General features: G+C 38.5%; 1 protein-coding gene across 1 annotated transcript in view; it reads right to left on the reverse strand.

The window, feature by feature from the left end:
• IREB2 (iron responsive element binding protein 2) overlaps positions 1–26353 on the reverse strand; it is a 35112-nt gene that overhangs the window by 8082 nt on the left and 677 nt on the right. The window contains exons 2-18 of the mRNA XM_074232504.1: positions 26036–26125; positions 20926–21091; positions 20197–20334; positions 18870–19091; positions 15074–15143; positions 14625–14808; positions 13336–13475; positions 11234–11405; positions 9225–9325; positions 6916–7032; positions 6314–6473; positions 4953–5088; positions 4577–4661; positions 3028–3184; positions 2627–2751; positions 1461–1565; positions 1210–1352 (exon numbers count right to left, since the gene is read on the reverse strand). Of these exons, the coding sequence (XP_074088605.1) occupies positions 1210–1352; positions 1461–1565; positions 2627–2751; positions 3028–3184; positions 4577–4661; positions 4953–5088; positions 6314–6473; positions 6916–7032; positions 9225–9325; positions 11234–11405; positions 13336–13475; positions 14625–14808; positions 15074–15143; positions 18870–19091; positions 20197–20334; positions 20926–21091; positions 26036–26125 (2311 nt within the window). The remainder of the gene's footprint in view (positions 1–1209; positions 1353–1460; positions 1566–2626; positions 2752–3027; positions 3185–4576; positions 4662–4952; positions 5089–6313; positions 6474–6915; positions 7033–9224; positions 9326–11233; positions 11406–13335; positions 13476–14624; positions 14809–15073; positions 15144–18869; positions 19092–20196; positions 20335–20925; positions 21092–26035; positions 26126–26353) is intronic.

Here is a 26353-nt window from a genome sequence, read left to right on the forward strand (position 1 = left end):
CTCTATGCTTTCACCACAAGAAAATCACTTGATTTCCTTGGGTTTTGGTTTCCTCATCAACAAAGCAGTTCAACTATGACTTTCTGAGGTTCCTTGTAGGAGACTGTGAATTTTTATGGTTAAATTTGTCTACTAGACTGGATACACAAAGTTATAACAAGTAAAAAAATTAACGAAATTGTTGATTTTATTCCTACAGTTTAGAGCTGAGGAAAAAAAATAGAATAGAAAACCTTCCTTTCCTCAAAATACTTCCAATCTTATGGCCACAGTGAAGATCCTAAAAATGAGGGGAATATGACATTACTCTAGTTCTTGTTAAAGTATCAGAAATCTCCATAAAAATCCCAAAGTTCCTTCATGAGAAGGATTCTAGATCTAACAGGATCATAATCTAAAAATATTTATTGTTTTCTTTAAAAAACGTTTTTTAAAGACCCAATAGCAGAAATTTAAGAAACTGTAGAATATGACAACTCACCTTTCTAGAGAATAGCTATTTATTTACTTTTCAAAAAGCATGTTCAATAAATTCTTTCAATGAATGATTTAATTCACCAAGTAAGTGTAAACTTAGTAAATCCTTTCTAAGGTAACCTGAAGATAGCTCTGCAAAGAAAGTTCTGTGCATAATTTTTCACTCTGGTGCCAAGGTACTTCCTAGGTAACAAGCCAATGTCTACATTATTAATCAGTAAAAAGTGAAATAAGATCTACCTACCCTCAGATTATGATCTCATGAATTAACGACTATTTTCACTGTAAATTCCCAAGCATTATCAGGATGCAGAGAGCCATCACCCTTTGATGTCATCTACCCCAGGTTGCCTGTGACCAACTCACTCCAAATTGTATGTACAATTCCATGCATTCCTCATAATGGGCATGTAATAGGACCCGAATGATCAATCTTTATTCTGGCAGGGCACACTAAACTAGTCTCTTAAATGAACAAAATTTAGGTTAAAAAAAAGGGAAAATTGCTATTTTTTTTTCTGAGTAGCTGTCTATTTAGACAAAGGCTCAAATTAAGTGAGTTCCACAGTCAAAGGACCCAACAAGCAAAGATCTAACTGGGAGTCTGGCTCCCCTTTGACTCAAGCACACCCACAATATCAGCATAGATGTATGGGGATGGTCTTGGCAAGAAGCAGCCTTATGACTGGGTGACAAAGATCCCCTTTAGATCAAGTCTTTTAAAATACACACCCTCTATTTGTTAGATACTTAGCAGCGGCGCTACTCCGAGCAATGCTTCCAGCTGGAGATATATGATCTGTGGTGACTGAGTCTCCCAAATAGAGCAAGACATGGGCATTTTCAATGGGCTGCAGTGAAACTGGCTCTTTGGCCTATAAGATAAACAACGAAGATGTTTAAAGATCACAAATAACTTAACAAAACATAACTCCCATCAGAGAAACAATATTGTCTTTTAAAGTTTATAACTGAATACTTACAAGTTTATCAAAAAAGGATGGACATCTGATATAAGTCGATTTTGAATCCCATGGGAACAAAATAGAATCTGGTGCATCTAAGGAATTCCACCGCTTATTTCCTTTCTGTGAAGAAAAATCACAATAAAAAAATAGGCAAGTCACGTACATCTATAAATCTTGAATGGAAGGGCAGGCTAAATAATTTGATCCTTACTAAATCCCAGGATATAAGAACAAAAGGTCACCTCCAAATGTTGAAGGTAAGTTTTATGACCAAAAGAAGGGGGGAAAAAGGGGGGGGGGGGAAGAAAAGGAAATAAAACTTTTATATACAGTCAACAATTTTAAAAAACACAACCCCAACAAAAAGGACATAAAATATAAAACAAGTTGGGATAATATAGGCAGGCTTTGGAAAAAATTGTGGATGACAGATTTATAACAAATAATATTAAAAGAGAATTAGCCATGAGGATCTCTATTACAAAGAATGTCAACACAGAAATATATCACCATATCCTTCATTAAAAAAATTCAAGATAGTCTGAAAATAGCTTCTGACCTACTCAATAAAACCTATATTAAAACTGGAATTTTAATTTCCATATCAATATATATAGCTTCAATTTTAATTCACTATGCTTTGCAGTATTTTTGAATGTTAAGTTCTTTAACTTTTATTTGGAAATAAATTTAAGTCTACAAACTCTCCTAATGCTGGTAACTACTATCTTGCTTCACAGCACAGTCCAGCTGAAGTTACTTTAATATAACCAGATGGCTTCTCTTCTCTCTCCTACTTGCTCATTACGTATGGCCACTGAGCACTCTTTGAAAGTAAAAATCAGGAAAGGACCTAAACACTGCAATTCCTTCTACTCTATGAGCTCAGCTTCCTGACTCTCTCCTTCCCCCAACCCCATGAAAGTCCACAGCAGTAAATTGAACCTACCTGTAGTGGTCTTCATCATTCATTAAAATAATGGCAATTATTTTCCTTAACTAAACGTGATCAGATTCCTTTCTGAGGTCCTTAAATTATTTTAAAACCAGTCATGTCAGATCTGACACTGAAAACATTCCATACCAAACAATTATTTTCTAAACAAAATGCCTGTGACAGAAATCCAAGTGCATGGCAGAACTCTGGCACTATTTAAGAGAGCATTCTCCATTTTTTTTACCTCCATTTTTTCTTTCAATTCTTTAAACATAGAGAATATCACATGTTCTTCCTCTACTTGATGAAGTTCCTCTCGATTAGGCCAAATATCACATAGATAAATATTTCTTCCTTGAGGATCAGTTCCTATTTGAAAAGGTTTAAAACAGTGTTCAATGTAAATGAAGAAGGATAAAATGCTTATTGCTTTACAAAGATAGTAACCATTACCCAAGTAAATAATTTACCTATATATTGCTTCAGATTAAGCAACAGAATGTATGTACTATAGTATTCATGTAAGCTGATATATAATACAAAGAAAATAAATGTATCAGTCATATTTTCCTCTAGTAAAAATGATAATGTTTCAGAGAATAAAAACTACTTCCTGAAAGACTGTAAATTAGGAAATCAAATTACCTAAAGGTTCGGTCTGGAAATCTATATTCACCGTTCCTGCAATGGCATAAGCTACGACTAGAGGTGGTGAGGCAAGGTAATTGGCACGGACACAATCGCAAAGACGACCTTCAAAATTCTTATTGCCAGATAATACTCCACAGGCAACTAAGTCACCCTTAAATAAAGGGGAAAAACACTTCATGTCAAGAGAAGAAATAATCTGGATATAAGCAAAAGCAAGGAGGAACAAGATAAGTAAAACAGGTTCTATTACCAACTAAATAGAAACCTCAGAATGACCATGTGAAATCCTAGCATTTCTGTGATGGAAAATGTCATCCATGTCCAAAGAAAAAATTATGGAGTCTAAATGCAGACTAAAGTCAAATATATTCACTTTTTTTAAACTTATGTTTTATTTTCCCTTTCATTTCTGATTCTTCTTTTATAACGTGACTAATATGGAAATATGTTGAACATGACTGTATATGCATAGCCTGTATCAGCTTGCTCGCTGTCATAGGCAGAGGGAAGAGAAGGGAGGAAAGTAGAAAAATGTGAACTCAAAAGCTTACAAAAAATGAATAATAAAAACTATTTTTGCCTATAATTGGAAAAAATAACTGGAAGGGACCTAAGCAATCACTTAATCCATCCCTTCATTTTACAGCTGAAGGAGCTTAAGGAAGAGAGAAGAAGGAACAGCCAACTTGAAATAGTCTTAGACCTCCTGTCACCCAGCCCCGAATTCTCTCAAACCTCAACAAAGGAGGGGAAGAGAATCATAGACAGCTATATTTCATGGACCCAACGCTTCCCATATGAAACAAGGAGCAGTTATGAGGATGTTAGAAGGAATGGAGCTCATGACCAAAGTGAACCACTTAAAGGATCGAGAATATTTAATTGGAAGACAACAAAACCTGGGAGAGCATGGATGACATAATTTCTTCAATGTTTTCAAGTTATCTGAAAGGCTATTATGCAAAAAATTAAAATAATTTGCTTGTTGGGACAGATATGGAACAATAAGGAGAGTTGTAGAGTAGGATGAGGCTTCATTTCTAAGACTAGGGGCTACTTAAAAGTGGAACAGGTCATGTCAAGCTTTCCCCAATCAGCTCTCTGTTAGAGGCCTTCAAGCCAAGGCTGGTTGGAATTCTCACTGAGGGGGTTTATGGAGGAAATTCCTTTTAGGAATTTCAGGAACAATTTGAGTTAGACAAACTTCAAGATGTTTGCAACTTCCTGATTCCACAATAATGATTCCAATGGGCTAATTCACAAGGGAGCCCCCATTACTAGAGAGCGATCTTCAAGTACTGATGACATAATCACTTGTGAGCAAAGTTAGAGAGGAAATTTCGGTCCAGCCACAAATTGGATCAAAGCACCTTCTACTTCCCTTCTAACTTGGAAATTTAACATACCCTCTAGATATTATCATTTCGTTCTGAGCAAAAGCAGCCTATCCTTGACTCCTGTTTCTAGAAAAGTAGTACAGTGACACCAAAGTATGTTGCAAATTTCTTTCAAGATTATAAAAATAATTACTGACTTATGTTACCTCTTTTATTGCATTCAGAACAGTTTCTGGCAAGGGAGCTGTATTTCCAACACAGGTTGAACATCCATAACCAACAACTTCAAATCTACATTTAAAAAAAAAAAGGAAAATTTATCATATAGATGCATGTTTTTTTTCATTCTGCACTTATCCTTGTATCTCAGAGCCCAGCAGGTTACCCATCCTTCATGCTAGAGACTGAGACTCACCCATCATTTAGTTCTGGCCAAAAAATTGTAACTGCCCATTTTAGGGTTGCAAAGTGCTTTTCTCAATGAGTGGCAAGGGGGGGGGGGTGCAAACCATGCCTCCACCTCCCAATTTCCTACCCTTGAGGTTGTGTGATGGACTCATCACTCTAATATTTGTCACTCACCCAAGTCTGCTGAGGTAAGGTACCACTCCACTTGAACTGAGGTAATGTGTAACCATTCCACTACCAGGAGATAAGCTTGTTCTGATATAAGGCTTTACCCGGAGACCAGCTTCAACAGCTTTTTTTGCCAACAGACCTATATAAAGTCAACGCGTCACATAAACACCAGTTTTCAAATAAGAATAAGCTTCAGAACAAAAAAAAAATCGCTATTTCAAAGATATTTTAATAAAGTCTAGCTCTCTGCCTCAAGACTCACCAGAAGGTAATAAAGTGCTTTCTGGCATTGAGAAGGGATGACAGACAGTACTTCCTCTTCAAGGCAGAAGGAAAGGGCATGGCGAGATCTTTCACTGTGTATAAAGTACACCCAGCACTCCCATAATTTATTGGAGTCATTGCCTTCCTCCTGAGTTAAAACCCTACTCTTATAGCTCATTGCAATACAGAAATGGATGCAAGTTCTTGAAGGCCACACTAGATATAACTTCACCATGCCTCTCCCCAAGCCAGAAAGACCTCAGACAAACCACCTGCCTATCAAAGACTAGCCTTATTGAGCTCAAAAAGGTTCAGAATAAGTTTGGTTTTAAGATAATTTATTTTAAAATGACAGTAACTTAGGACAGCAAGGTGGTGCAGTAGACCACCAGTCTTGGAGTCAGGAGGACCTGAGTTCAAATCCAACCTCAGGCAATCACCTAGATGTGTGACCTCGGGCAAAGTCATTTAACCCCATTGCCTTGCAAAAAACAAAAACAAAAACAATTAAAAATTCAAAAAAAGTAATCCATAATACAGGAATTTCCAGCTTTCTACACAGTTTAGTACTTAAATGCATATACAAAGACATTAAAAATAATATTCACAAAAATAACTCAAGTTTTACGTTCAATTTTACACAAACACATTCACTAATTGCTTTGCAATTATTTTGAACTTTTCAGATCAGGCGCCATTTCTGATGATTTTTTTTAACACCTTTTTACAGAATCAGAGATAACATAAATAAACTAAGACCCATTGAGTAATTATCATGATTCCAGATTTGAAAATGAAATAGTTAAGAAGCATCTAAGACTTACATGCTCACCCTATTTCTTAACAAATAGGGTGAGAATCATCAAATTTTGTTTCTGAATAATTAAGCAAAAGTCTGTAACAAAAAACATTAAGTAAAAACATCCTGGAGTCAATCAAAATATGTAAGAAAGTCTTTGGGATATGAAGAGTCATATGAGGGATGAAGAAGTATCTGCTGGTGGTGGATACTTCTATACCATTTCACCAAATGGTGACAAGGAAATGGCCAATGAGAAACTGGGAAAAGGAACAACATTTGGCTGTAAGTTAAGTCATACCTGCAGCAAGCATGACGGATGGATTGCAGTTATTGGTACAACTGATCACTGCAGCAATGACAACAGAGCCATGAGACAATTTATACTCAATTCCTTCATATTGAATAGGCACGACATCATTTTGCTTGTCAGCGGCAATTTGAAAGCCTTTAAATCCAACCTACACAAAATTGTACAAATCTATTAGCTTCATTTGCCCTTGTCTGCAATACAGTAGTTTTCTTTTGCAATGCCTCCCCACCATTTAACCAACATGAAGCATGGAGGATTGGAAGGAGACATCATTCCACAACTGAGTCAATTTCCAAGTTATCCTTGTAAAGATCTTTCATTTTATCAGATCAAAGCTGAGAAAACCCTTATAACACCTTCTCATCATGGGAATCTCAGAGCACTCATAAAAGGCCTGGAACTGAGCTGCAATAGCCCTCAGGAAGGGTGCTCCCAAGATGGCTCCTGTGAAGTCCCCCTCAACCCCATGTGGGGCTGGGTTACTGAAAGCAAGTAATATATCCCAAGACATTGGGGTGCTGAGTTAATTGTCTTTTTGCAATGTTTAGTACTACTTATGACCACAGAAGGCACAACCTGAAACATTTTACCTTTTCATTTAGGCAAGCTTGGAAATCATTTTTCATATCACTCACAGCCACTCGATCCTGGGGCCTCTTTGGACCACTGACAGATGGAGCTATAGAATTCAGATTAATCTGGATTATCTAGGAGAAGAAAAAGAATTAGTATTCATAGTTGCAGTGGAGTACTATTTATCTTAGCAGTCTGAGTTCATCCAAATTATCATATTTTTATAAGACAATTTTCATAGTAGGCTTGAACATTGTACAAAAAGCAGAAGAGCATTTTATGCAGGGGTCTGAGTCCTGCACCATCCCCAGAAGGGTTTCTGGAGTCAGGTCCTCAAAGTTCAGATATCCATTTTTGTATAAATGAATTCTTGGGTTCAATACAATACATTCCTGAGAATGCCTGACTTTGTTGAATTTTCCTTTGGGATAAATTAAAAATTAATGTAGGGAAATAATTTAACGAAGTCAAATTATAAATTAACAATGGTTCTCCTTATGTAACAGTATTCTCCTTATGTGAGAGCAATCCGGGGGCTTCTGAGCAATGAGAGTTCCTTATTTGGCGGCCTTTTCCCCTTCGCTTCCTGTTCTTCCCTTCATTATCCCATTGTAGTTATCTGAAGAGCTGCAAAGGACCCTGAGAAGTTAGACTGCCAATCAGGTCATCTAGTGCCTTTTTCCATCTCACATAGGAAACCTCCTCTACATTATATCCCTGGACCTTTGAATGTGTTCAGAGATGACATTCTTATTACTTCACAAAGCAGCTCAGGCCATTGCTGGACATCCCCATTATTAAAAAGTTCTTTCTTACACATGAGTCAAAATCTGTTTCAATGAAACAGAATTAGTTACAGAAATCATGGCGCTGGGACTGGAAGGATTAATTGTGGTTCTGCTCCTTGGAGCTACAGAGCTCTAAGCTCACTGACTTTCCCATACAGCAAGCCAAAGATCACATCCAATTCAAATCTTCTCTTTTTGAAGTTAAATATCCTCAATTCTTTTAATTGCTCCTCCTTGCCCTTTAAAAGCCTGATTAACAGACTCAGTGCACAGTGACCATCCTAAAATGTACTCGGAACTAAACTAAGTACGCCAGATATTTGACCAATGTAGAGAACAAAGGCGATTCAATGTTTTCCAAATTTAGCCACGATAAATACCAATAGTGAACACAATGCTAACTGACAAGAAAACCCTGGGATCTTTTTCTACAGCAACTGCCATCAAACCAGATCTCTCCCATCTTATATTTGTGTAACTGATTCTGTAACAACAAACGAATAATGTATTCATGTTAAATTTCCATCATGTTAGACCTTTTTGAATTGTGACTCTGTTATCCAAGGAACTCTTACTTTGTGTTAGCTATAAATGTGGTAAACAAATTCTTCCAGGTTTTTTTTCACCCGTGGGAAGAAGTTGACAAGACTGAACAGTGGATTGTGAAATTCCATTAGGAACAAATTCCCAATTAATATGGATCCATTAGTCATCATCATTCTGTTGGTATGGGTGCACCTAACTAGACTATCATTTCCCCTCATTTTTCTTCATCTTGACCACATGTGAAAGACAACCAGAATTATCAGTCCTGGAAGTTCTGCAGGAACTCCATGATTTATTTATTTATTTACCTCCTAATTTGGAGGGAAGAAGTAAGAATCAAGGAAGATTTAAGATAAAAGAGACCAGATGACCTGATCAATTGTCTGACTTCTCAGATCCTTTACAGGTCTTTAGATATCTATGATCCTTGAGATGGGAAGAAACACAAAGGGGAGAGGATCCCCAAAATAGGCCAAAGGCACACTCAATGACCAGAGTACCCTGAATTGCTTTCAACATACCAACATAAGAACTATTGTTAATTTATGCTGTATTTGATTTTGTTAAATTAAAACTATCCCTGTATTAGTTTTCATTCTAAAGGAAAATTGAACAAAATTGGATACTGTCAAGGATCTTTTATATCTCGAACAGAAATAGCTTTTCTCCTAATAAAAACCTGAATTTTTAGACACAAAGGTTGATATACATTTCTTCCTACTACTTAAATATATATTTCAGAGTGGGAAAACTACCTTGAGTAAAATGGAGTAATTTATTTATATTAACTGCTAAGAAATTATGAAATTGGTTTAAAACACTAAAAGAAATCATTATAGTTCAAGTCTTTATTTCTAATGCAAAAACAATGACTATATTCCACGGTACTGCATTTCAGTGCAGAAGTGTGAAGTAGATGACCAAAAGCCTACATTCCTCAGGTGCTCTCTCAGGATAGTCCTGGGACACCAACTATAACTGCCTGGGCATACCTGGGAATACTCGGGCTCCACAGAAGAACCCTGGTCATTTCTAAATAACTTCACAGCTTTAAGGTACATTTCCATTGATGCAAGCTTGTCTTTATCAAAACCTGACAAGGAAAAAAACAAAACAGACTTTAGTAGGAATGCTGTTAAGCAGAATACTTTTTTTTTTTTAGGCAGGAAGGAAGATTCCTTATTACTAGGCATGAAATATCAACAATGAATTTTCTAACTGACAGAATTCTGAAAACTGGATAAAAATTCGATGCTTACAAAATTTGTAACAAAATTCCCACAGAAAACACATTAATATTCTTTCCATTGTCCAGTCAAATCAGAAACACTGACCCCTGAAACAGGACAATACTTATTTATCAAAGAAAGTCGGTTCCTGATTTGCAATGGTCTTGTTTCCCTGGAATCTCTGTCCAAAGATGCCTTTGGCTCCTATGAGATTCACCTCAATGACCACTAATTACCAAGAGTCTACCATGTACTGAGACCAGGGGCTAGAGACCAGCCTAGACAGTCTTTGCCCTCAAGAAGCATCAACACAGGGCTGTGAGAGGGACAAGGGGAGGAGAGCATCCTCAAGCACCAAGAATACTGGAAGGAGAGAAAGGAGAGTGACTGAGAGGAAGTGGTAAATTTGGGCTCACTGGCAAGAGGCTCACCATGGAGGACTCTGATTCTTTGAAGACAATTGAAGGAGAGAGGGATGGTCCCTGGGGCATGAGGAGAAGTGTGAACATTTATCAAAAACACCTATGATATATGCACTGGGGATACAAAGAAAGCAAAAGATCATTTTTGCCCTCAAGAAGCACGGAGTCTAACAGGGACACCACAAGAAGGCAGCTGAACAAAAAAGCTATGGACAGAATAGACTGGAGGTATTCAACTCAGGGAAGGCCTGAGCATGAAGGGAGTCTAGAGAAGTTTCAGCAAAAGGTAAGGCCTTCAGGGAACATAGGAAATAAGGGAAGAACGCTATGGGTCTGGGGGGGGGGGGCCACTGCAGGTTCTGGAGGCTCTGAAGGCCACACCCAGGATTCTGTGGTAGATTCTGAAGGAGACAGGAAGCCAACAGAGGTCACAGAACACGGATATGACAGGGTCAGCTCATCATGTTGCAAACTTTGTGGAAGGGAGACGAGTGAGGAGAGACTGGAGGCAGACAGACCCCACCTTGGCTACTGAGGTACCAAGGGTTGGTCCCAGGGGGTGGCCAGGTCAGAGAAAGGATGGAGAGATGTCACTGAAGAGAAAATCAAGACTAGCTCTGAGGGGCCAGGAAAAGGGAGGGGTCTGGAGGAAGGGGAAGGGGTCAGTCTTGGACATGTAAGTGTAAAGTGTCCATGAGGTAGCTGGAGGTCTGGAGAGAGGTGAAGGCTACAGCAGATACTAACTGGAATGGAATAAAAGAAATGACTCCCAGCAATCAGGGCTGAGCTGATCTGAGCAACCAGGCCTGTCCAGCCTCATTTCCTACTACTTTCCCCCAACCTATCTGAAGTTCTAGCCAAACTGGATCTTCCACCATATCCTGCCTTTTTCCAAGGACAAGCCTGATATGTCCTTCCTCCTTGTCTCTGTTTTTCAAGGACCACCTAACACGTCGTCACCTCTGTGAAGCCTTCCTTCATGGTCCCAGTTGAAAGTGGTCTCTTCTCTCACAAATGTTTCTAGGAAATTCTCTGTGTGGCCCACTCCTCTGCCCTATGGTTTGGGTTGAATCCAACCTCCCTGGATAACTCATATTCAACTTGTTAGGCTTTAATGTACTAGAGGGAAGTGACTGCAATTTTTCATCTCTCTCCCCAGGTCCGTGACTTGGGCACAATAGGATCTTAACAAAGGGATTTACCAAGGGGAGAAGTATGGTGTAGAAAAGTATGGACCAGAAAAGCCCTGGATTTCTAGGCCAGAGGCTTGAGTGTGAATCCCTGGGGTGAAGTCATTCCCTTCAGGACCGTGTCTAACCAAGCACATAAAACATCAAGTGACCCTCTTACCTGTATGTTCTAAGTGCTTTAAGGTCACATTATCGACAGGGAAAAAACTCAGAATAGCACCATATTCAGGACACATGTTGGCTATCGTGGTTCGGTCTGTCACAGAGAGCTGAGCAACACCACTTCCAAAGAACTCCACGAACTTTCCGGCCACTCCTGCTTGTCTGAGGTGCTGCATGAAGAGATGGCCAGAAAACAGTTATTCCCCACCTTAAGTGTGGCCTTGGACTCCAGTGTTTCAGGTTGCCAGTGGCAGGAGACAAGGTTTTGATGCATGGAACCAAGACTCAGTGACTTCATGTGCTATAGAAGCCAATCAAGCACAAGGAAAGCATTGAGGCTGGGCTCTCATACCAATGAAGTAATACATTTTAACAGGAAGCTTTGACTTTGTCTCCTCAGCTGCCCATCCACCAGTGGGACAATCTCAAGGGAAAAGCCTCACCTAACCCACATGCAGTCCACAATCTGGTGGATGACAAAGTAGAGAGTATCAGGGACAAAGAAAGGAGCTGCAGCAGTCATTCTTCCATTGCTATGCCTTGCTAACTAGTCACCAGGCAGACAGGCTCAGCCAGCCCATCCCTATCTCAGAGATCAGGCTCAGAGAGGATAAGAGGCTGGCCTGGCATAGAGTCAGGAGAGGAACTTTTCTCCTAAGACCTGTTCTCTTTCCACTATTGAAAACAAACCACTGAATCCCAGAAGGGTGAGGTCAGAAGGAGCCTGATAAGGAGATCATCTATTCCTGTCCCCTCCTTTTATGAAAGAAAGGCCTTGGAGCCTAAAAATGACTTTAAGAAAAATATTGACTGGTATGTTTTTTTTCTTTCCATGTGCTGAAAGAGAGGGCTCAATTTGAATTTCTTGGAAAACAAATGATAATTAATGCTGAAAGACCCCAGATTAAAAATGATAAGAAACAACAAAAGAGATAGACCAACAAGCAAATCACCATCCCAAATGACCCTAAAAAGAAACTTATTTTTAGGGCTGGATAATGGAGGTGGTATCATAGACTTTCTCTTAAGTCCTAATGGATTCCTCCTTTTCTACTAGAAATGACAAGTCTCAATTTAGTCTATTGCTTTTATCAATCATTTCTCTCCATCTCCTAATTATGGAATAGGACAACACTGACTAGAGAAAAATCACATTTTTTTGTTCCCCCAAGGGGTGTAGGGACATTCAGAAAATTGAAATTAGAAAGGAAACAACTATCTCCTCTTCATTTATCAGTCTTGAATTTATGCAGAGAGGGTCAAATACCCAATGTGAAGCACTACAGGCCCGTGACAAAACATCAAGAAGAGTGTCTGAGCCAGTAGACTCCTGAGAAAGGCCTAAATGCTAGGGCCTCCCTGCTTCCTTTTAGAACCTTGGACCATTCATCAGCATTTTCATGTGTAAAATCAGAGGGCTGGATAAGACAAGTTCCAAAGCTCTGAAGCTAATGAAATGACCAAGATGATACAGAAGAAAAGGCTTCCACTCTGTCAATCGCCTGGTAAATGGAAGATCCCTCTGCCAAGGTAGGTTGGCACCTACTCTATGAGAGGTCAAGTGACCAGGGGTCATACAGACAACACACAATGAAGGAGACTTTGACTCTGAGGACAGTTCTACTCACCATTTTTACTGCTTCTCTGTCTAATTAATAGTAGGAGAGGTTAAATTACTGATTTTGATATTAGAGATCAAATTAAGCTTTGTTCTCTAACACACCTAGAGTTAATAATTTTACTCATAGTCCTGAAATGTAAACAGTTTAATGATTTAGACTCTGATTTAGGCACAGTAATACTCTCTCCACTGAGGGACACAAAACTCTCCTGCTTGGACTTAGCAGATGGTTCCTGGAGTTGCTTTGGCTGAAAAGTTCATCCTTTTGAGACCATCCCAGTAACAAAATTGTTCCATAGGACCTCCCCAGGCCTGTCTAGGTAAGCCGAACAAGTCCATTTACAATGCACTGGCTTGTCCCTCAAGAACAACCAGGCTACGCAAGGATGAAGCAAAGCAGGGTTTTGGAGAGGGCAGATGACAATACTCTCTTTAAAATAAGGTAAACATGGCCATCTACTCAAAGTACTTTAATTTACCTTTGTAATACCAAGAACCACATCTATGGATGTGGCCAAAGAACTCGATGACCCAATCAATTCACAGCCAACCACCTCTGGTAAAGTAAGAGAGACTGGGAGACCAAGCATGACCGCTTCTGTCTCGATGCCACCAACTCCTAATGGACAGATTAAAATGCATCTATTAGCATGGTGTATTCAAAATTAAGCCAACTCATACAAACTGTCTTTGTAGGAGGCACTGGACAAGTCGTACCAATGCCCTGAAGCTATCTTCACCCAAAGTCAGAAAGCCAGGACTATTCAAATTTGAGGCTGGAATGCTGCCACGTGGCACCTATAGAGTAGTAAGAGTGAAATAGCTAAGTCTTCTGGATGAGGAAGCAGGGGCTTAGAACGGTGGGATATGAGGTTCACATTAAGAGTCAAGGAAGGGAAGAGCCATTGGCTCCTACCTGTCTTGACTCCTGTGGCAGGGAAGATAGGAGCTTTTATCATCTAGACATTGTGAGCTTAACTAACAAAACACAGAGTTGCCTGTTTTTCTCTACCTTTGATCATCAACTGTATGATATCAGCCGACTCTCTCAAGGGGAGACAGCCAGGAGTTGACACCTAGGCTGAAAGTCTTGCTTCCTCCAGGGCCACACTGGCTTCTCCTCTGCAACTCACATTAAATGTACACTCCCTGAGTGAAGGGCGTTTCCCAGGGCCCAGGTAAGAGAAAACCAAATGATCTGCACTGCTACTATCCAGTCTTTGTATGAAGAAGGTAATAGCTACAAGCTTCAATACCATTTAATAATATCAGTGACCGATCATCTGTGACAGATGGAATTTGTGCTCACTCATTAGTAACTGTAAAGATTCTAGCTTTAAAATGACATTTTTTTTTTTTTTACAAGGCAATGGGGTAAGGTGGCTTGCCCAAGGCCACACAGCTAGGTAATTATTAAGTCTGAGACCACATCTGAACCCAGGTCCACCTGACTCCAGGGCCAGTGCTCTATCCATTGTGCCACCTACCCACCCCTAAAATGACAAATTTTAAGGCTATATCTTTGACAGAATTATGATGATGCTCCTTCAAGAAGCTGGGTTCTCACAAGATGAGAGCTGGTTATTGTTAGATTAAATGAGAGAGGGGTGGCGCAGTGGATAGAGCACTGACCCTGGAGTCAGGAGTACCTGGGTTCAAATCTGGCCTCAGACACTTAATAAGAATCAATCACTTCAGAAATGCCTAAAAAAAGAAATAATCATAGCACCTAGGCTAGTTGCAACAAAGAGGTCATGCCATTACTTACCCCATCCCAGGATGCCCAAGCCATTCACCATTGTTATATGGGAATCTGTTCCAACCACACTGTCTGGGAAGAATAAATGATCTTCTTCAAACACCACTCTCGACAAATACTCCAAATTTACTTGATGGGCCATTCCAGTTCCAGGAGGGATCAGAGTTACATTCTTAAAAACTTTTGAACACCACTAAATTGTTTCCAGATTAAAAAAAGGGAAATGTTAGTTCCTGCAGGAAGCAATGTGATTAATTCATTTAAAAATTTTGGAATTAAGGCCCAATTTAAGGACTACAAGAAAACAAAACAGGAAAATATTAACTTTACAATATAAACTTTAAAGAATAAAACAGCTTCAAACATCATTAAGATAAATAAAATACTTGATATTTTCCTGATGTTTGAAATACTTTGTTATTTTACAAGTCTCCATGCTTCTCTGATGCTTTATATACCTTGAAAAATTGTAGCCTCTCTCGATTTCTGCCGAATTCTACCTCTTGATTTTTTAATACTGTTTCAGGCCTACAGGGAGAAACAGCTATTATTAAATTTACTGTTACATAGAACAAACATTATCATTTTTACATATACTCCATCCCATCAATTTACTGAACTTCTCAGAATCAAAAGATTTTATTTTCTAATTACGAAAAATTTCTTCTTAAACCAGAGGAGGGAAATTTTATTGACTTATGTTATCAAATGAGATAGCAAATGTTAAGTCCTCTTGCAAGCCTACATAAATATCACCTATCATTTGTCATTTGCTCATGTTCCTGCTAGGCCTTTGAAACATAACCAACACTAGGAGAAATCTGGGGAAATGCACCTTCATTTGTTTTATGATTAGACAAAAACCAAGATAAAAGCATGTGAGAGGTGGGTTTGAGAAATCTTTTTAAGGAAATCAACCAATCAATAAACAAACACTTATTCAACACCTATTATGTATCATTACAGTGTTAGGCCCTGAGAATATAATCATAACAATTGCAATCCGTGACCTAAAGGAACTTAGGTGAAGACATCTGACTGGAAGTGAGTTCAGAAACCAATATTTAAATTTCCCACCACTTAACCAGGAGGGAAGAAACAGGCTCTTTCAAAATGGTAGGTTTCTTCTGCTAATCCTCCATCAATCCTTATTCTGTAGAAATTTACTAGTATACTTCACATTTTTGCCATTTTATAACAATGCCAGTCAACATATGAGAACTAAATCTTGCCATATCATCATCACAAAACCTAGCTGGAACAATATTCAGGTCCAGACAAAAAGGTCCTATGTGAATGAACCCTGGAAGCTTTAGCTCTCCAGGACCTCCTAGTAATGTTTCCATCATCACATTTTCACAGAACCAACATAATGGTTTCAGACAGGAAATGCTGGATTTTAAATGGTCAAAGTAGCACATTATATAAAAAAAATGCTAATTACTAAAGTTTTAAGGAAGAAAAAAATCATTAGAAAGTTTTTTTCCCTCAAAAACAACCATTATCAAAACATATTTTATCAAATGTTATTTGAGGTTAATTTAATCAAGATGAAATTAGGAAGAAAATCGATTTTTGGTTACTGATGACCAGGCTCCTCAATGATAAACTAAAAAATAAGGTATAATAATTTTCCCCTAAGCAATATCAATTTTAACAGCCTTTTCCTAACCTGGATTCTCTGAATAATAAATTGACCAGCAATCACTTGAACCCATACCAGTTTTCAGGACTCTCTGGGGCACAGTTTCTCTAGGACTACTATAAAGACTGTAGGGAACAGACAATCTTTCTAGACCCTCAAATTTACAATGTCTTACTCTGTAATAAAAGTGAATTACATTCTATTTCTTTAAAGTAGGCTGAAGTGATTCCAAATGTTGTGTTCATACTATCATTCCCTTACCATGTCTGATTCTATCTGACTGTGAATGACTTCTATCAAACATCTATATCATATAAATTCATTAACATAAGAAGGGCTGGAATTTAAGAATACCTTAAAAAATAGAGATAGGGTGAAAATTTTTATTTCAAAATGAAATTATAATAAATTGTTTGTCTCAAGAGTTATGGCTGGTCCTTTCTGTACACACACAAACGCCCTACTTTCCTGGAGCAGTGGGGTGAATTGTAACTCTGAGTGCTGTTATTTTAAAGCTAAGACAAAATATCAGTACTAAAAGGATTTGACATTCTGCCAGCTTGAAGGGAATGAATATATTTTAGAGTATTAGCAAAAAAAAGAATCAATGCATTCTTATATTAATATATCTTCCCTTTTAAATTTCAAAGCTGACAGCCATCTAATTAGCCACGATGACTGGAGAGCATAGCATTGGCTTCAAAATTAGATTGTTGTTAAAAGATCTACAGTTTATGTGGAATTCTGGAAAAGTACAGTTGAGGATTCTATAGATTGTACCATATACAGTAAGCAGAAATATTTGAATTCAATAACAAATAAATCAAGAAGCTATGTACCAAGGCCACAGAAAAATGCATAGGTCAGTTGAATTCTCTTGGAATTTTTTAAAAGTGATTTATATTCCAATTAAAAAAACATTCGAAGGAAAGAAATTCAGACACTAAGCAAGATATAAACTATCTTTATCACTAAATGGAACAGTACCTCATTTCATTATATTTATTATATAATTTTCATGTCTTAAAAGAACTACTGAGGGCAACGGCAGGGATCCATGTTCAAGATTTGCTTTAAAGAACATGGAGTATAAAATTACCTCTAGCACTCCTACTAATCAAAACAAACGAAAACACTTATAATCAAATGCCCTCTGGAAGGCTAATACAGGAGGCTCTAGAGGAAAGAGAACATGCCTTGAAGATGGTTTCTAATCCCAACCAAGCATCTATTTCTAGATGTCCTGGACAAGAAGAGAACTTCACTGATGCTTAGTTTTCTCACTTACCAAACCAAGCCGAACACAAAGAGTTTTGAGGAAAAGATTTTCTCAAACTTAAAGAAGTCAAGCATCCACAATTAGAGTAGCCTGCCACAGCCTCACTAACCTTTGAAAGCTCCTAGTTATTGCCCAAGAAAATAACAGTTCTTGGAGTAAATCAAATTCATAAACTAAAGTGACACAAAATCTTTATCCAGGTTGAGCTCATGTTCACTTCCTGTCTAAGGAAAGACTTAATAAATTAAGTCATCTCAGTGAGTGCTTAAAAAATATTAAAACATTATGGAGTTGGTGAGGACCTTGGAGTTAATTCTCACTGTAAAAATGGGGAACTTGGGGGCAGCTAGGTGGTGCAATGGATAAAGCACCAACCCTGGAGTCAGGAGAACCTGAGTTCAAATCCAACCTCAGACACATAATAATTGCCTAGCTGTGTGATCTGTTAATCCCATTGCCATAAATAAAATAAAATAAATGTGGGAGCTCCGTCTCTGAGAGGGCAAGTGTCCAAGGTCATCCCACTATAGCAGAGCTGGTCTATTGGGATTCTCTTGCTCCCCAATAGCGTAGGTAACAGCCTCAATTCTTTACTCCGGTTTGTTCAAAAACTGAAAAAGAACTGAATACTTCCTAGCTTTGAGTATGGAGCCCTAACCAGGAACTAATCAGTGTCATAGGGAGGTTATTAAATGCTTCCTGGACCTCTAGTTCCATTGGGCAATGTCACTGGGCAAAATTCTGGCAAACTTTACTTAATAGCATCCCTCCAAACTAGTTGGAGCATACTTCTGAGCCTCATTGTTTAGGGGGACTTACATTTTTTACTAAGATTTGCATAAGGCTTCCAAGTTCTTCAACTACCTTTCCTTGAAAGTCATAGAGGGTGAATCAGTTTGCCTTATTAGTAAAAAAATCAACAGAATAGGATTTCCTTGGTGCTTTGGGACAATTCTCAAGTTCTAGTAACTTTTTTATGCAAGGCAGTGGGGTTAAATGACTTGCCCAAGGTCACAGGTAATTATTACATTTTTGAGGCTGGAGTTGAACTCAGGTCCTCATGACTCCAGGGTCATTGCTCTATCCACTGCACCACCTAGCAGTCACCTCTGGTAACTGATAACAAATTTGAATGCTTTGGTAATAGTTTCTTCGATTGTTTAAAAACTGCCATTACCAATAAAAATAAAAATATTATTATGTCATTTCAATCATGCAAAAACATCTAATATTACCACTACTACAACCTAGTAACCTTTAATGTTAATTGTATTTTGCTTTAAATAAAAAAAATCAAGTACTGGTAAACACCAATGAGATAGATTCATACTCAGGCACTGGTTGTAAATGAAAAGGACACAGGATAGGTGTGTTCTCAATCTGCGCAGAAAATTTTCCTGAGTTGCGACCCAGTTCTCCAGTATCGCATGGTCCTCGGCAAGCCGTCTGACCTCTGCAAGAGACTTTTCGAGGCTGGACTTTAAGTGGAGAAAGTTTGCTTGTTGTTTTCTGTAGGTCACCACCTCCAGGATTTGGAGCATTCTGTATTGCACTATTATTTCAAAAAGAAAAAGTCCATAAGGTGAGATAATTATAAAAGTGGAATAAATTAAGTTGTCAAAATAAGACAATCAGTTCAAGAAAAGACTTCAAAATGGGCTCATTAACTTCTAAAGGGAAATGAAGATTGTATAAATAAAAACCAATAAAACAAGAAAGCAAAGCCCAATCTATAGAAAACAAACAGGAATTACTTTAATACATAAGATAGAATTAGTTTTTTTATATAAGTATTCAAATGAAATCATGGCTGTCATGTTATATACTATTATATTTAAATTACAAAGCATTTTTTATAAATTCTAGACCGGGCTTTTTCCTGATTGAGTAATACCAATTTAAAACCAGTTCCTTAATCAGAGCTTTAATCTTTTTATTTTTATTTTTATTTTTTTTTAGGTTTTTGCAAGGCAAACGGGGTTAAGTGGCTTGCCCAAGGCCACACAGCTAGGTAATTATTAAGTGTCTGAGACTGGATTTGAACCCAGGTACTCCTGACTCCAAGGATGGTGCTTTATCCACTGCACCACCTAGCCGCCCCTAGAGCTTTAATCTAATGAGTAGGATAACAATCTCTCTCATAGGTTCTATGAATCCTTGGTCTAAGATTCATTCTACTATTTGCCCAAGGGATGGAAAAGCTGACTAAATATTTATCTCTTAGTATCATCAGAGAGAGGACTATTTGGGGAAAGAGCTACAATGTTACTAGAAGGGCAACAGAGATAAATTCTGAGTGGGCTCAATACTTTCATCCATCACCTCCATCCACAGGAATGTGACCCATAACAAAGGACTTAGGAAGAAAAAAAGGAAGTCACAAATGAATTTTAGAGTTTATTTTGACAAAAAAGATGGATCCTCTATAAAATTCAATAGCATCAATAAATCTAGAAATACAGAACAAACAAAATAAAATCTTTCAGTACAAAAAAAATTCACAAGCCTACAAATTTTTATGAACTGTTTTCTTTCAAAAAAAAAAGTATAATTACAAGAAAGCAGTAGCCCAAGTAATATAAACAGTTTATCACTCAGAGAGTGGGCTACTAATTAGTTGCAAGGTGGCTTTAATTAACACAGCTGTAGTGAAATACCATTTACTGAAGTCAATTTGCAAAGAATGGTCAACAGTGAGATCTGTAGGGCAGGCAGGATGGACATTCTTAGGATCTCCTCCAAGAGTTTTCACTGCTTCTCTCATAGCAGCAAAATCCACCATTGCTGGTATCCCTCTAAAAAAAAAGAATGATCAGTTCTTCAATTACAGTTAAAATGAATAAAATACTTAAGATAAAACCCCAAATGTCCTATTCTTTGTAAAGGCATAAGGGAGAAAGCTGCTGACTTGATAAAGCATGTAATATAATAAAACAAAAGCAATATTCTGGGTGGGTGGAATGGGCTATGCTTTAGGTCTCCCCACTCAGGAATCTCTAACTTGTAAACTGAAGGGGAAAAATCTGGGACACCAAGTGACTTCCCTTGTTATAGAAGAGAGGTGATTTGGAGAATCTTGAAGCCAGTTTTGGGGATTTTTGCTTTTGTTGCTTACTGACTCATAGTTAAGTTTTACATGTTACCTAGGCATCCCAACCCTGTCAATACATTTACAAAGTTTCCATATTTTCATTCTCAACATGGTAGTACAGAGTGTCCATGTCAACATACAAAGAGTGAAATGGAATTCTGATTTTAATGGAATACAGTTCAGAAAATGCAAACTTATTGATTATAGGCCAAGATAAAGTAAGGAAAAAATGTCCACCAATGATCTCCACCAGAATACATGTTTATAATACCAGTCAAGAGTATACATCACTTACGTAAAATCTTGAAGGAGAACTCGGGCAGGGAGAAAGGGCACTTCAACATTGTTTTGTTTACTCTTCCAATCTAAAATATTCATAACATCTTCCTTTTTCACTAGGAAGCCATCACAATTTCGAATGGCAGCTTCCAGCAGTACCCGTATGGAGTAAGGCAGAGCATCTGGAGGGAGAGAAAAATCATTCAATTAGCTAAGGATAGATCAATTTTTAACTGTCTCTTTTTTTTTAGGCTGCTTTTTTTTTGGCTAGGTAATGGGGTTAAAGTGACTTGCTCAACATCACACAACTAGGTAATTTATTAAGTGTCTGAAGCTGAATTTGAACTCAGGTCCTGCTGACTCCAGGGCCAGTGCTCTATCCACTGCACCACCTAGCTGCCTCCCCTCCCCAAATTTTGTCTTAAAAAAAACCCAGCCAAGTATGAAACCCTGGACACCACCACCACCACAGGGTGATTTTCTTACTAAAGGGAGAGCTCTATGGCCTCCTAACAAGGGCACTCAAATGTAACTGCCACAAAACTTGGGCTCTAAAGTGAACATTCCTTGTTTCTCAAGCTTTGCTCTTGCAGCTTCATTCATTACATTTAACTCACAGTTCTTAACAAGCTTGGTTTATCTGGTTTCTCAGCCCACAACAGATTAAAAGCAGCAATTCAAAAAGGGATGAAGCCAGAGCTAACAAAGACAGCCTAATCAAACATGAAAATGAAAGTAGAGACCAAAATACTACAGAATACAGTAATGATGTACAATAAATGTTCATAATAATGACACAGAACAGTTTTTTTAACAAGTTAAACTATATTGAGCACTTTGAGTTTAAGAAGTTATGAAATGGTGTAAGTTATCTTAAAAACAAGATTGATCAAGCCAAAAAAGTTTCAATATTTAAAAGGGAAAGCATCAATTATCTGGAAAAGTCACTTGAGTGGAATACTTTAGTCACTACCAATACAAGAAATTTTACTAAAAGAAGTTTCGTTATTTTCAAAGATTAACTTAACTCAAAACTGATTTTTTTTAAATAGATTTTATTTCTCACAAATCTCAATCTGTTTACAAGTTTCAATTAGATTTCAGGAAGACCCTGAAAGAAGCTGAAGACTCAGTGCTCTAAGAAGGAAAACCCTAGGAGTGTGTGCATTTTGGGGATGAGGAAGAATTATTATATTTAATTAATTATAAGACAATCATAGAAGGGAATACATATATATGTATATAGGTATCTATAGATACACACACATATATATGTCAGTAAACTATAGAGCTCTTTCTCTTCAGGTTTTCGAAACCTACAACCACAGAACATAATATTTTTTATTTGAGATATTTTCATTGGGAAAGAATCTTATCTAATTAGGGGATTTAATACTAAAGCATATTAAATGAACTAATGCTCAATCTTATTTCACTTCTTAATACAGTGAATGCTAGAGGACTGATCTCAATGAATATTGCAAATAGAGTTCCTTTAAACATTTTTTTCTTCTGCTCTCCAGTCTCCTTTCCACATCCTTTCTTCCTGTTTCCTCCTTCAGTTTTCTGTTTATCATCCCCAGAGATATTCTTTCCCAAATTCCCTCCCTTCCTCATTCCACCCTCAATATCTGGCTCCAGCTCTCAAATGACTGCCAAGTCAAAGACTCAAGGCTCTAAACAGGGAAGCCCAAGGCCAGCAAACAGAGATGCTGAGACTTTCCCAAGCAAGCCTTTAACATCTGTTTGATTTCCAGGTAAGCAGAGCTATTTAGAAAACAATAATGATTTAATTCTACTCCTCGGTTGCCCTTCATTTCTCTTCTCCCCTCAGGCCCACACCAAAAAAAGTCAAAAGAAATAGGCAAGGACTCTCAAGGTTAAGTGAGGTAAGCACACTGCCAGGTCTTTTGCCACCTCCCCACTGTCCTTCATCTATTACCACAAGGATAATTGTGGACAAAGAATTTCAGAATCCTTGACTAGGTACATTATCCCTGGGAAGGTAAATACTTCAAAGATACACAAAGAACTGAAGTGACTAACCCATGGCTAGTAAGTAAGTACAGTAAGCTAAGTACTCAGAAACAAAGTACTCAGAGCTTGCAAGAACCGGAAAGTAAGATTTGCACCCAGGTCCAGTCCTCTCCATTCCTTCAGTCTCTCATACTTCTTTTTTACGTAACATTTCAAACTATCCACACACTTTACACATATCATGGATTTGGTGGAAAGAGCATGGGATAGGGGTGGCTAGGTGGCGTAGTGGATAAAGCACCGGCCTTGGAGTCAGGAGTACCTGGGTTCAAATCCGGTCTCAGACACTTAATAATTACCTAGCTGTGTGGCCTTGGGCAAACCACTTAACCCTGTTGCCTTGCAAAAACCTAACCCCCTCCCCCCCAAAAAAGAGCATGGGATAGAGGGCTCGAGTCTGAGTGACAGCTCTGCCAAATGAGAGCTAATGGGGGACCTTGGGCAAGCAAGTCCTTTCCTGATTTCTGATATGTACCCTCATCTCAAAGAGGGTTCCAGCCAAACTCTCAACTGCAAACTTCCCAAGTTCAAACAAAATTAACATGCAATGGGGAAATGTTTTAACAAAATAAACATATAACCCAGATTTATGGTTTTCTAAATCAATGTCCCTCAATTTAACTTGATATGGATTTCCTAACTTCGAAAACAGGTAAGAGCAACACTTCATCCTTAGGTGATTGGTTGTGGTAACAAGTATGTTGCTGGCTCTTCTCACATCTGTCCTCAGTCCCCTCCTCTCCCCAGGACTTCCATCCCAGCTTCTGCCTGGCTTTTCTTTCCTCACTCTTATCTTATATTTTCATGCCAAGCCCTGCCACCCTCAAACGCATCTCTCTTTTGTTCATGTACCACCTAGAGAGGTACAATAAAATATGCTCACTCTTTCCACCTAATTACCTCCTCCCTATAGTGCAGCTTTGTGCTTGGACACCTTCTCCTACACAAAGGCCTCTAAATACTCTTCTCAACTTTTCATTTACCATAAACTCTACTGCAGAAACAGCATTTCCTGGTAGAAAGCTAAAAATCAGCACTTTATAATTATTTGCTCTGTTTACATTTTATAAGTTGTGTTGATGCCTATACCAAACTGAACCTTCCCTCTAATTAAAAAAAAAAAAACAAGCAATACACCCAATGGAAAAATGCACCATCTTGTGACAGAGGTAGGCTGCATCTCTTTTTTGTATCTCTTTCTTTTCTGTGGTTTTGGAGGCAGGTCAACTAGCCCTTCAGGAGTGTCTCACATTTTTTTTTTTTGCATGCCTTGGTGCCTTTTGAGGGACTGGACCCATTTATTCATTGATGAATTTCATCTCAATTTACCTTTAATTGGTCTACATTTAGATGAAATCTAGGATAATGTTCATTGGCAGATAAGTTACATATCCAACAGAGTCAAATAAAGCAGATCCAAATTCAAAATTATTTGTTAACAATCAAAAGCTTTTGGGCTATTGCTTTAAAGTTTTGCCATAATTATGTTGTTGCTTGTGATCTCTTAAAAGGAGAAAACATGTTTCTGTATTAATAAGTCTTTTTTCAAGGGGAACATGTCAGTTGGTTTTTAATCATTCTCAGCCAAGTGCTAGTACAGACTGTAAATGTGCTACCATATTGAATAACTACAATACTGAATCTTTTAATGTAAAGAATAAGCAAATGTCTCAAGTTATAGTCAAGTAATTCTATAAATACATAATGCATTTTAAAATAGCAGTTATAGTAAACAATTTTGATTAAAACAGTTTCCACATTGAGTTCATTGCTGGTATAAAGAGGAATCAAAAAGCTTTTGGTTCCAGTCAATTAAAATATTTTGAAAGAAAACTGTGCATTTTCTCCCACTTTGTGACCCAATGCTCACAGCAAACCAGAAAAAAATAACAAAATCAGATGAAATGTGATCACTTTGGTTTTAAATTGGCAGCATCTTTTACTAACAGAAAGGATATCAGATGGAGCCCGAGAACACAGGATGTGACAGTCTTTGTTTTGTCTGACATTTGACCAAAGACTCCAGTTAAAATGACAACACTACTCTGAGACCTCAGAGATCACCCAGCTGAACTTCCTAGATTGTCAGCTAAGGAAACTGAGGCCCAGAAAGGGCAGGGTTGGGGTTCCTCTAAATGGGAGACCCTGTCAGGTGTCTCAGAACACTGAAATCCTCTCCTCAAGCACACCACCATGCCTGGGCCATGCAGCATCCCTGAATAATTCAGTCAGGGGACTTAGATACAATGTAACCTCCAGACAAACCACAGAAATAATTCTGTTAATTTAGTCATTCATAAAGAACGAGGGGGAAGGGCAGCCCTCTGTGGAGGCCACCTGCCAAGGTGCCCATCATCAGGCCAATCCTGCTCTGTCTCCTGGCTCCACACCAGCCCAGACGAGAAAATCCTCTGCCTCCAAGGATCTTCTGTCCCCTGCCGAGTAACTGCCCCAGGCTCCTGGGACCCAATTAGCTTCATTAAGTTTGGTGACCCCTGCCAGTAGCCATGCAAATGCCACCTAATGAAGAGTAGGGCAAGTGGAAAGGGATGGTGAGATCATTCCAAAACTAAAACCCTCCAAGGAAAAAGGATTCAAAACCTTTAACAACCATTTATTTATTAAATGTCTACCGTGCACAGAAGATAAGAGATGAGACAATGCCTTGCCTGCTCTCCTGAAGCTTATACTTCTGATATGGAGAGGTAACACCAAATACATGTACAGAAGAGGTGAGAAAGTGAGGTTGCAGATGGGCAGAAGGTTGCCAGGGAAGAGGCGGCACCTGAAGGGGGAGAGGGAAAAATGGGGGGATTCCAATCCTACAGGTTCGGTGGATGAGTCAGCTGGGTCATCTCAGGACAAGATACTCGACACTGAACATTTCAAATTTCAGAAAATGAAAGTACTCGCTTCATAACAGAACTTCACTGATGAGCCCACTCAAACTTAAGCAGTATCTTTAACGGAAATAATGCATTTTTAACTTAACCTGGTTTCAAAAAATTACCCATTCAATATCAAGCAAGGAACTCTGCATGATGACAACCATAATGGGAGACATAAAGGCTGGTAAAAAGTACTATTACCATATTTGGAGCCTCCAAGCTTGGCAAGATTGAAGAACTTGTTATCTGAACTCGGGCTCAGGGCTTCGAGAAGATCCTCAAAGGCGCTTCCTGGGGGAAAATTTAAAAAACAATTGCTCAACTTCCTCTTATTAAGAGCGCGGCCACTTGCGGCCGCACCACTGGTCACCTAAGTGTGACACCGTCCTCATGTCAGCTCCCTGGGGCCTGCCGGGCGGGCAGCTCCGGAGGGGGCCGGTGAGAAAGCCCACCACAAGGGGGGCTCGGACGCTGGAGCCCCCCGGGCTGTTACCCTGGAAGCAAAGAGCCGCAGAAGGC

Source organism: Macrotis lagotis, chromosome 4, assembly GCF_037893015.1.
Source record: "Macrotis lagotis isolate mMagLag1 chromosome 4, bilby.v1.9.chrom.fasta, whole genome shotgun sequence".
Taxonomy (NCBI): Eukaryota; Metazoa; Chordata; class Mammalia; order Peramelemorphia; family Peramelidae; genus Macrotis; species Macrotis lagotis.